Raw genomic sequence first — 11,888 nt, 5'->3', positions numbered from 1 at the left:
CAAGTGGTCAAAACTAAAAAGTACAAAAAGTTAGAAACTTCAAATGCCGACCAGGATGTGGAGCAATGGGAACCCACAGTTTATGGAAACATAAAATGATACATTTTGGAGAAAGGTCTGACAGTTTCTTATAAAATTAAACATATACCTGCTCTTTGACCCAGCAATTCCACTCTTAAATACCTGGCCAAAGGATATGAGAAATATATGTCTACAAAGGAACTTGCACAGACAGCAGCCTTGTTCATAATAACCAAAAACTTTAAAGCTGCCCATCAACAGTTGAATGGATAAATTCATAATACTACATAGTAATAAAAAGAATTGTGGATACATGCAGGAACATGGATGATTCTCAAAAACATTCTTCCTATGAGAAAAAAAAAAAGCCTTACACAGTATACATACTGTATGATTTCCTTTATATTTAGTTCTGGAACAGATTGTGGGAAAAAATCAGAATAGTAGTTGCCTCTGGAAGGTGGTAGAGGAGCAGGGATTGACTAGGAAAGGGTATTGGCCAATTTTCTGGGGTTTTAGGAATGTTTGGTATCATGACAGGAGTTCAGGTTACATAGGTGTGTGCATTTGTCAAAACTCAGTCAATGTGTACTTTGGATTTCTGCATTTCACTGTATGTGAATTTTACATCAAAAGAAAAATACAATCAAATACTGAACTCTAGTTAATTATATGCATGCTGAACTACTTAAAGGAAAGTTTACTAATGTCTGCACAAGATGGGATGATGGATGTATAGAAAAATATGTGGTAAAGTACAAGTATAGTAAAATGTGAATAGTAGAATCTAGGTGGTGGAAAACAGGTGCTCATTCTTTCAATTTTGTTTGAACATTTTCGTAATAAAAGAACCACTTATTTGGGGGGTTTGCAGCAAATAGAGACACTAGAAGCTAAGAGGGGCAGGAAGTTCCTCTTACTTTGGGAAATGCAAATTAAAACCACAATGGTTTTCCCAAAAGTAACTGACCTTTTTCAGTCAATGTTTCCTCAACTATCAGATGGGTAAAATGGCAGTGGGGGAGCTCCATATTATTAAGCATTTCCTGGTGGGTGGAAACGTCTTGAACTGGGTGCGGCCTCAAGCTGGTTACTCGCGCTGCCTACTCCCTCTCGTGTCCTCGCAATACCCCGCTTAGACCCACCAGCTCGGAGGCAATCTTCGCGACCTGCGCAGGCGGTCGCTCTGATAACCGCATCCCGGTTTCCGGGACGGCACCGGAAGTCACTTCTCATACGCCTTTCCTATTGGATACCGGCTTTTCATGGGGCCGAGCGCCGCTGGGTAGGCGGAAGTAGCCGCAGGCATGGCGGCGGCTATGCCGCTTGCTCTGCTCGTCGTGCTGCTCCTGGGGCGCAGAGGCTGGTGCCTTGCAGAACCCCCACGCGACAGCCTGCGAGAGGAACTTGTCATCACCCCACTGCCTTCCGGGGACGTAGCTGCCACATTCCAGTTCCGCACGCGCTGGGATTCGGAGCTTCAGCGGGAAGGAGGTGAGGGCGCGAGATCTGACCAGATAAAGACTTCCGTGGTGCCTGCTGGCTGACCATAGGATGGAGGCAAACTTTGGGGGCGGGGCCTAATTCCTGGGTGGAGTTCTGGATCCTGGATGTAGACCCCGACGAGGTGGGGATCGTCACTCACCTGCTCCCTTTTCCACAGTGTCTCATTACAGGCTCTTTCCCAAAGCCCTGGGGCAGCTGATCTCCAAGTATTCTCTACGGGAGCTGCACCTGTCATTCACACAAGGCTTTTGGAGGACCCGATACTGGGGACCACCCTTCCTGCAGGCCCCATCAGGTGCAGAGCTCTGGGTCTGGTTCCAAGACACTGTCACTGAGTGAGTGCACACTTTGGGCCCCATTGCAGGCCATGGAGGGAATGTGGCTGGGAAGGTGTTGTCATCCTACCACTGCTCTTGGGGACAGCATTTCCAGTAGGCAGCGATTCCATGGGGGTAGAGCTGGCACTGGAAGTAAGAAATGTTAGCACAGATGAATAAATTTCCCAATCCTAAAACTTTCAGACCTGAAATAGCACATGCATATCCCTGGAGAGGCAAATAGCAAACAGTTCATGCTTATTTGGAGGTAAGGCAGTAGAAAACTGGCAACTGGGCCAGGCGCGGTGGCTCAAGCCTGTAATCCCAGCACTTTGGGAGGCCGAGACGGGCGGATCATGAGGTCAGAAGATCGAGACCATCCTGGCTAACACGGTGAAACCCCGTCTCTACTAAAACTACAAAAAAACTAGCCGGGCGAGGTGGCGGGCGCCTGTAGTCCCAGCTACTCGGGAGGCTGAGGCAGGAGAATGGCATGAACCCGGGAGGCGGAGCTTGCAGTGAGCTGAGATCTGGCCACTGCACTCCAGCCTGGGCGACAGAGCGAGACTCTGTCTCAAAAAAAAAAAAAAAGAAAGAAAAAAGAAAGAAAAAAGAAAACTGGCAACTGGATAACCTTTTAAAAGGCATTCATTAATATTTTTTAAATGATAATAAATACCACAAAGCCCAACCATAACATATCTGTGGGTTACAACTGGCCAACAGGATGCTACATCACAGTGTTAGAGAAACTGCTTTTGTTTGGGAGGGGGCAGGTCTAGTTACTGTGCCTGTACTACAAACCACTATTTCCTAGTGGCTGCTGTGGCTATCCTGTTTAGAATAGAACTTTTCTGTGCAGTGGTTGCAAACATGTCTACATGGGCCACATAGGTAAGAAATGAATAAAGGTATTTCAAAAATTGACAAACACAGGAATGAGAAATATATCTCATTCTCCTCTTATTCCCACTATAAGAAATCAATAGTACAAGTATGATATAACAAGTTTTAGGGCAATAAAAGGGAGCAGCAGGAATTGTGGCAGACTAGAGAGTTTGTGCAACATTCTAGGGAGGACAGCTCTGCCACTCAGCTTCTATGGATTGTTGCCATGTGGGAATAGAGGCCTAATGTGCTCAGACTCAAATGTTTCAATAAAAATGTTTTGCAGAAACAAGGTCTCACTCTATTGCCCAGACTGGTCTCAAACTCCTGGGTTTAAGTGATCCTCCTGTCTCAGCCTCCCAAAGTGTTGGGATTACAGGCAAGAGCCACCACACCTGGCCTCATTTTTCAAGAGATGCCAGAAATCTGGAATTTAATGTGAAAATTACCAAATTCAAATATCAGCAAGTAATTTAAAAAATTTTAAAGTGCTGTGCGGGTCAATGTTGTCCTTACCAAATGAAGCATGTTTATGGTTTGGGTAGAGTTTTCAGGCTTCAAGTTTGCCATTTTTATTTGACGCTTAAGGACTGGAGCAGTTGAAAACCTCTGTACATAGAATTATCAAAAGCCCCCGGACAACACTAAGGAATAAGGAATAAGCAGTGACTCCCTAGCTTGCCAAGACTTTCTCTCTTGCCTCAACTCTGGCTCCCCTACCCTTTCCTGTCTACTCTGCTGTCACTGTCTCCCCTCAGCCCATAATTGCCTGAAATGTGGAGCTAATGCTTAGAATTATTTCTAGTGCTTATTAAGTTTTATGGCTTTCTATTACTGAGAGCAAATCTCTTTTGATATTTCTCCAAGAAAAGAACATCTAATTTAATTTGATGTTTTTATGAAATCCTAGAACAGTTGTTTTTCCCACGTTCAGTGAGCTTTTTTGGATATAAGATTTCTCACGATGATAACAGAACCAGGACTTACCTTTATTCCCAGAGTATACACAGGGCAGTGTGCATTGTTTTGCCCAGCCAAGCACATTCAAGGAAGATCCGTGAGGTCATTTCAGCTCTGATATATGAGGCGCTTTCCATGGTGTCAGGGGAAGCACGTAGATGACCCAGACTGGTCCTTGTCCTCAAGTTGCTTACAGCCTAGTTAGGGAGAAAAGGTGCTCAGGACACGATGCTGCTGCCACCTAGCCATCTCCCAGGAGGGACCTAGTAGGAGACTTGGATGGTCAAAACCATGACTGCACAGAGGAGGCTGTGCTTAAGGAGGGCAGGAAAGGCTTCCTGGAGAGGGGGGAAGAACCGGAGCCGGATCGTGAAGGTAGGCAGAAAGAAGTGAGCAAAGGCTTGCAAGGAAGGAAGAATCACCTGAGCAGAGACCCATGGGGACGCAGAGATGTCCAGAGGACAGTGAGGAAGAAGGGGCTGAGTAGGATGAGACCCAGCAAGTGGGCTGGGTGGGGGCAGCAGTGTTCCAGCTCCATCAACTGGCCTGTCTAATAGTTAAGAATACAGCCTCCACCTACCATAGGTTTAGCAGCCAGTTGTGGGCTCTGAAAGAGGGAGCAGAGATAGCCCCAGGACAGTGAGTGGATTTGTGTCTCTATCCAGTGTGGATAAATCTTGGAAGGAGCTCAGTAATGTCCTCTCAGGGATCTTCTGCGCCTCTCTCAACTTCATCGACTCCACCAACACGGTCACTCCCACTGCCTCCTTCAAACCCCTGGGTCTGGCCAATGGTGAGATAACCCCTACAGCCCTTTCCTTCTTCCTCTTACCTCCTGCCCAGACCTTTGCCTCCTTTTCCCTCAGTTTCCTGCTTCCTCAGCCTGGGCTAGATCCTAAGTCCCCTGTGTGTGCAGGCCCCCAATACCGTGCCATCTCTGCATGCTTTCTCCCAAGGAGAGAAAGGAGTCCCACTCCCAGTTGGGACTGTCCAGACTGTGGTGCTAGAGGTGGTGTGGGGAGCAGGAGGGTCATTCCCATCTCTGGAGTGTGGATCCTGAGGGGTCAGAGCCCAAGGCCCACCCCAGACAGACCTCTGTCTCCCTCAGACACTGACCACTACTTTCTGCGCTATGCTGTGCTGCCGCGGGAGGTGGTCTGCACTGAAAACCTCACCCCCTGGAAGAAGCTCTTGCCCTGTAGTTCCAAGGTGAGGCCGCACAGCCTGGCAGCCGGGGGCATGTATAGAGAACCTGCGCCCCATGTCAAGTGCTCCATACAGGGCTTCTCTTCTCTTATCTCTTTCTGTCTCCTCCAGGCAGGCCTCTCTGTGCTGCTGAAGGCGGATCGCTTGTTCCACACCAGCTACCACTCCCAGGCAGTGCATATCCGCCCTGTTTGCAGAGTAAGTCACGGGGAGTAGAGGAAGCTGCCATCCAGGGGCTCAGAGAAGGTACATGTAAAGCATGTGGCCAGTGTCTGGCTTGGGCTGAGTGAGTACTGAGTGGTACATGTGATGATGGTTATTCAGGGCATTGGCCAAGCACCAAGAAAACAGTGGTTGCCTAGCAAGGCCTGAATAAATATTTGTCATGGAAAATAGTGGTTCAGAACAATAGCTATGCGGGTGCAATTGCTAGCTCAGTCACTTGCCAGCTGGCGTAACCTCGGGTGAATCATTTCATTCCCCTGAGCCTGGTTTCCCACCCTGTCACATGACATTGATAGTAGAATCCACTCGTAGGGTTGTTGTGATAGTTTATCAAACTGATGCACATAAAGCTGTCAGCACAGGGTCTGGCATGGGGTCAAGTGCTCAGGAGTGGGTGGTAGCAAATCGATGGATGTGACGATACATAGATGAGGGATTGAGTTGGAGTAGGTCTTTTTTGGGGCTGTGTGGTTGGGTGAGAGTGATACCCCCTCACTGCTGCCATCTGGCCCTTGTGATAGAATGCACGCTGTACTAGCATCTCCTGGGAGCTGAGGCAGACCCTGTCAGTTGTATTTGATGCCTTCATCACGGGGCAGGGGAAGAAAGGTAAGTTACCTTGGCAACTCATCTCTACCCACCATGCCAGCCCTGCCTTATCTATGTGGACTAGGCCTAGGCCTGGCCCCTGCTCAGCCCTGCTCTCTGTTTCTCAGACTGGTCCCTCTTCCGGATGTTCTCCCGAACCCTCACAGAGCCCTGCCCCCTGGCTTCAGAGAGCCGAGTCTATGTGGACATCACCAACTACAACCAGGTAACAAGGTCTCCAACCACACACACAAACACATCCCTGGGCCCCAAGACCAGCCTGCCCGCTCTGCTTGCTTCTTAGCCCTGCCTTTGTGTCCCCAGGACAACGAGACATTAGAGGTGAACCCACCCCCGACCACTACCTATCAGGACGTCATCCTGGGCACTCGGAAGATCTATGCCATCTATGACTTGCTTGACACCGCCATGATCAACAACTCTCGAAACCTCAACATCCAGCTCAAGTGGAAGAGACCCCCAGAGAATGGTGAGTGGGTGGATGGTTGGACTGCCGGGTTGCAACGGCTACAGAGTAAAGACTCACAATCCCATGTCTTTGCCGTAAGATGACAGGGTTGTATTTAGACCAGATCTCCGGAGTCATTTGCTGCTGACTCGAGCGCTTCCAAGCTCTGTGATTTTGGGTAGGTTCCTAAACTCCCCAAGCTTCAGCATCCACTTCTGAAAAATAAAGAGTATACTCAGTGAATTGGATGAGATGATGTAAAAAATGGAGTTAGTTCATGCATTTGCTTAATCAACCAAATACTTTTGAATTCATACTAAGTGCCAGGCATAGAGTGTTGAATAGGACAGAGGACACTGCACTCAAGAAATACAATGTCTACTAGTTGAGGGCAGGTGTCAGTTAATTACAGTTGTAGTTCAGTTCCCTTACCAAGGGAAAGAGCAGAATATCCTGAGAGGACCTGGTTTGGGTTCGAAGGGGGCACGGTGTTCATCACATAAGCACTTTAATACTAGCAACCTATTGTCATCATTGCTTGTTGGCTGGGGAAGACAGGGATGATTCCAGAACCCAGATTGCCCAGTTTCAGTGGCAGGACTGTTCCCCCATCTACTCATTGGCTTGGGACTCTGAACATGGCCTGGGCAGTTGGGGTGGGGAGTGACTCTTACCTTTGGCAGCTGTTAACTTGTTGATATTTCTTTACACAGAGGCCCCCCCAGTGCCCTTCCTGCATGCCCAGCGGTATGTGAGCGGCTATGGGCTGCAGAAGGGGGAGCTGAGCACACTGCTGTACAACACCCACCCATACCGGGCCTTCCCAGTGCTGCTGCTGGACACCGTACCCTGGTATCTGCGGCTGTATGTGCACACCCTCACCATCACCTCCAAGGGCAAGGAGAACAAACCAAGTGAGGACCTGAGTCCTGAACCAGGCCCCCAGCCCACGCTTTCATGCCCTCTCCAGGTCCCCCAAACTCTCATTTCCCTTGGTAGTTCCTGAAGTACCTCGGAAAAGCGACACAGGCATAAAGAGTAAGGAATAGTTTCAAAACTGGAACAGGAGCCTCACTGTGCCAGGTTCAGAAGTCATTTATAAAACGGAAATCATTAAAACACATAATACTGGTGATTCTTAATAGGACTGTACAAGGACAGTAGGTTCCTTTTTCACTTACTTTTGCCCCCTTTCTGGAGCGTTGGGTTTTGTGATGATTCATAGACTCTTTAAGGTAGGGAGAGGGCTTGGCAATGTTGGGCTTTTGAAGCTAGGAGGATAGCAGAGCTGGAGTAGATGGTGTTTTGCTTCCTTGGGAGGGGTAAAGAGGTACAGTTAATTAAATTTTTTTTTAAATTTTTATTTTTATTAAAATTTATTTTTCTAAAGAGAAGATAATATTAGTGCTTCCTATTAGGTGCCAGGCATAGTACTAAAACACTTGCTTTTCTTTTGTGTAGGGGGAGACTAGTAGTAAAGTAAAAGACCCCTGAGGAAGAGGTTGTACCATATCCCAAACAGCCAAACTTAAAAACCTTTCAGTACTTTCATTGAGTCCTGTGTTTTCAAACCTATGGTGAATAGTTTCACTTATTTTCAGCACCCATTATTTGTACCACCTTCAAAATCTCTATTTCAGATATCCTAGCTGTGTATTCTGTAGGTTTTTCTGTTATTATTATTTTAAAACTTCTCCTTTGGAAAATTTCAACCCAAACCCAAACAGAATAGTGTAATAATCCCCTGTACCCAACCCTGCAGCTTTTTTTTTTTTTTTTTTTTTTTTAAGGAGACAAGCTGTCATTCTGTCACCCAGGCTGTAGTGTAGTGGCATGATCGTGGCTCATTGCAGTCTCAGACTCCTGGGCTCAAGCAGTCCTCCTACCTCAGCTTCTCCAGGGCTATAGGCGTGAATCACCATGCCTTTAATTTTTTCATAGAGACAGGGTCTTGTTATGTTACACAGGCTGGTCTCAAACTCCTGGCCTCAGGCGATTCTCCTGCCTTGGCCTCCTAAAGTGCTAGGATTATAGGTGTAAGCCACTGCCTGCTGGTGTATCTTAAAGCAAATCTTAGACATTGCATCAATTAACCTTTAAATACTTCAAGGATTTTTAAAAATGTAACCATATCATTACCACTTCTGTTTTCCCCTGTGGTCTTAAACATGTCTTTTTATATTTGGTTTGTTTAAATTGGGATAAACAAGGTTCTCACATTGCATTTGCTTTATCCTAAGTTCTTCTCTTGGGTGGGCACAGTGGTGCACACCTGTAATCTCAGCACTTTGGGAGGCCAACATGGAAGGACCACCTGAGTCCAGGAGTTCAAAACCAGCCTGGACAACATCGTGAGACCCCTGACTTCTACAAATTTTTTTTTTTTTTGAGATGGAGCCTCATTCTGTCACCCAGGCTGGAGTGCAGTGGCGCAATCTTGGCTCACTGCAACCTCCATCTTCTGAGTTCAAGCGATTCTGCTGCCTCAGCTTCCCAAGTAGCTCAGACTACAGGCACGTGCCACCACGCCTGTCTAATTTTTTATATTTTTAGTAGAGATGGGGTTTCACTGTGTTAGCCAGGATGATCTCAATCTCCTGACCTCATGATCTGCCCACCTTGGCCTCCCAAAGTGCTGGGATAAAAAAAAAAAAAAATTGTTTTTAATTAGCTGGGGGTGGTGTCGCACGCCTGTAGTCCCAGCTACTCAAGAGGCTGAGGTGGGAGGATCACTTGAATCCAGGAGATCAAGGCTATAGTGAGCCATGATCATACTACTGCACTTCAGCATGGGCGACAGTGTGAGACCCTGTGAGACCCTGTCACCAAAAAAAAAAAAAAAAAGAATTTCTTTTTCTTTAAAATTAATAGACTATTCTTAGAGCAGTTTTAGGTTACAGAAAAACTGAGCACAAAGCACAGAGTACCCATATACTCCCTGTCTCCACACCCAGACTTTCCCTTATTATAAACGCCTTGCTTTTGGTGTGGTACTCTTCAGTCTCTTGTCATCTGTAGCAGGGCCCATGCCTTTTTTTTTTTTTTTTTTTTTAAATGCCAATTATTTTGTTGAAGGAACTGGGTCATTTGTTGTATAGAATGTTCTACATTCTGGATTTGTCCTTGTGCTGGTGTTTAACACGGTCCTCCATCTCCTATATTTCTTGTGTATTGGTGGTTAGATTTAGAAACCTGATTAGATTCATGTCCCACATTTTTGGCAAGAACAATTCCCAGGTGGCTCTGTGAACTTCTTGCACCACATCAGGCACTTGGTGTCTGGTGCCCCAGTTTTAGTGATGTGAAGATTGATTAGCAGTCTGCAGCACCCCTAACAACCTCTCTTGACCGCATCCTAGGATCACTGTCCTGGAAACATCCTCTCCCTTTTCTTAGCCCCTGCTTTCTTCCCTAGCCTGCCTGGCTTCTACGCTCCCAAGCCCACCTTCTAGGCACCCAGATTGAGGCTCCATGGCAAGCAGCAGGGACAGGGGCAGCAGGTAGCCTGACCCCAGGAAAGAAGTATGGGTGACCCTTGCATGTCTCCAGGTTACATCCACTACCAGCCTGCCCAGGACCGGCTGCAACCTCACCTCCTGGAGATGCTGATTCAGCTGCCGGCCAACTCAGTCACCAAGGTTTCCATCCAGTTTGAGCGGGCGCTGCTGAAGTGGACCGAATACACCCCAGATCCTAACCATGGCTTCTATGTCAGGTGGGCTCCACCCCCACAGGCCACCTCTCATCCCACTGACCTACCCTCTCTGCTGCTTACCCCTTGGTAGGGGAGCTAGGTGGGAACATGGGCCATCTCTCTGCTTCTCTGTAGCCCATCTGTCCTCAGCGCCCTTGTGCCCAGCGTGGTAGCAGCCAAGCCAGTGGACTGGGAAGAGAGTCCCCTCTTCAACAGCCTGTAAGTGTGATCACACTCACTGATAACACATCCTCAGCTGCCTGCTGGGCCTTAACACAGGTGACCAGGCTCCTGCAGGGGAGTTCAGGGTAGATGTTACATCTTCCAAAGAGATTTGTAGATTTAATTCAGTCTTAATAAAAATCCTGGCAGTCTGAAATTTGTGAAGACTTTATAAAATTATTTTAAAGTGCTTCTAGAAGAATATTTTTACTTATAGCCTACATTTACTCCTTGATGCTCCTAAATATTTAATCAAGCACTTATCAAAGTGCTAAGTGCTTCTGAGAGCACTGGGTGTACAAGATTAAACAAAACAGACTTGGCCCTGGCCTCCCTTTGCTTACAGTCTAGAGGGAGAATTCTGGTCTAGAAAGTAATGGTGTCAGAGGTGGGGTAGGAATTGATTTACTGGGTTATCTAGGAGGGCTTCATTGAGGAGGTGGCATTTAGGCTGAAATTAGGCTAAGAAAGAGGCAACCAAGCAAAGGCAGGGCCCCTTTCCTCCACTTCAACACCAGGCTTCTCTTTCTCCCCTCCCCCCCTCCCCCCCTCCCTCCCTCTCCCCTTCTCCCTCCCTCTCCCCTCCTCCCTCCCTCCCTCCTTCCTTCCTTCCTTCCTTCCTTCCTTCTTTCTTTCTTATTTTTTATTTTACTTTAAGTTCTGGGACACAGGTGCAGAACGTGCAGGTTTGTTACATAGGTATACATGTGCCATGGTGGTTTGCCGCACCCATCAACCCATCATCTAGGTTTTAAGCCCCACATGCATTAGGTATTTGTCCTAATGCTCTCCCTCCTCTTGCCGCCCACCTACTGCTCTCCTTTTATCAGGTTTATAAATTGAGCTATGCCTTCTGTTGAAAGGTTTTGAGCCTAAGAGAACATTGGAAACACTGTGTTGCATTGCCCAGTACTGCCGGAATGAGGATGGGGTGAGATGGGGAGGAGCAGCCAGTCCTGTCTCACCGCTCTTCCCCTGACCCCAGGTTCCCAGTCTCCGATGGCTCTAACTACTTTGTGCGGCTCTACACGGAGCCGCTGCTGGTGAACCTGCCGACACCTGACTTCAGCATGCCCTACAACGTGATCTGCCTCACGTGTACTGTGGTGGCCGTGTGCTATGGCTCCTTCTACAATCTCCTCACCCGAACCTTCCACATCGAGGAGCCCCGCACAGGTGGCCTGGCCAAGCGGCTGGCCAACCTCATCCGGCGTGCCCGAGGTGTCCCCCCACTCTGATTGTTGCCCTTTCCAGCAGCTGCAGCTGCTGTTTCTCTGGGGAGGGGAGCCCATGGGCTCTTTCTGCCACTTGCTCTCCTTGGAGTTGGCTTTTTGAACCAAAGTTCCCTGGACCAGGTCAGGGCCTACAGCTGTGCTGTCCAGTACAGGAGCCACAAGCCAAATGTGGCGTTTGAATTTGAATTAACTTAAATTAGAAATTCATTTCCCCACCTGTAGTGGCCAGCTCTGTATTGAGGTGCTCAATAAGCAAAAGTGGGCAGTGGCTGCTGTATTGGACAGCACAGAAAAAGACTTCACTGCAGAAAGGTTGGGTGGCAGCGCTGGCCAAGGTGATGGGGTGTGCTGCAGGGTATGTGTCACTGTGTGGTGGATGGAGTTTACTGTTTGTGGAATAAAAACGGCTGTTTCCTTGATTCTTTGCCTCTTGTCCTTGAGTCCTGGGAAGAGCTGGGGACTGGGGATTGTTTGCTGGGTACCTGAACAGTACCTCCTGCCCTATGCCCGCAACCCTCTCCACAAAACAGAAAACAAAACAAAAAGAAAACCCTACC

At 47.8% G+C, this 11,888-nt stretch overlaps 1 protein-coding gene across 1 annotated transcript; it reads left to right on the top strand.

The window, feature by feature from the left end:
- Positions 1 to 724: 724 nt before the first annotated feature.
- PIGT (phosphatidylinositol glycan anchor biosynthesis class T) lies at positions 725 to 11,750 on the top strand. Its single transcript, XM_008015987.2, has 12 exons — positions 725 to 1,515; positions 1,685 to 1,862; positions 4,358 to 4,485; positions 4,801 to 4,901; positions 5,010 to 5,096; positions 5,645 to 5,732; positions 5,840 to 5,937; positions 6,036 to 6,201; positions 6,894 to 7,094; positions 9,730 to 9,895; positions 10,010 to 10,093; positions 11,082 to 11,750. The coding sequence occupies exons 1-12, from the start codon at positions 1,329 to 1,331 to the stop codon at positions 11,332 to 11,334; spliced, it is 1,737 nt and encodes a 578-aa protein (XP_008014178.1). The 5' UTR covers positions 725 to 1,328; the 3' UTR covers positions 11,335 to 11,750.
- The last annotated feature ends 138 nt before the right edge of the window (positions 11,751 to 11,888 follow it).

The sequence above is a fragment of the Chlorocebus sabaeus genome, chromosome 2, assembly GCF_047675955.1.
Source record: "Chlorocebus sabaeus isolate Y175 chromosome 2, mChlSab1.0.hap1, whole genome shotgun sequence".
Classification (NCBI taxonomy): domain Eukaryota; kingdom Metazoa; phylum Chordata; class Mammalia; order Primates; family Cercopithecidae; genus Chlorocebus; species Chlorocebus sabaeus.
Note: the sequence above shows the minus strand (reverse complement) of the source record. Positions and strands in the feature narration are given on the sequence as shown.

Coding starts and splice junctions, on each gene's coding strand:
- PIGT (XM_008015987.2), top strand. CDS start 1,329: ATGGCGGCGGCTATGCCGCTTGCTCTGCTCGTCGTGCTGCTCCTGGGG. Junction 5,097..5,644: donor ATATCCGCCCTGTTTGCAGA/GTAAGTCACGGG, acceptor CCCTTGTGATAG/AATGCACGCTGTACTAGCAT. Junction 5,938..6,035: donor ACATCACCAACTACAACCAG/GTAACAAGGTCT, acceptor TTGTGTCCCCAG/GACAACGAGACATTAGAGGT.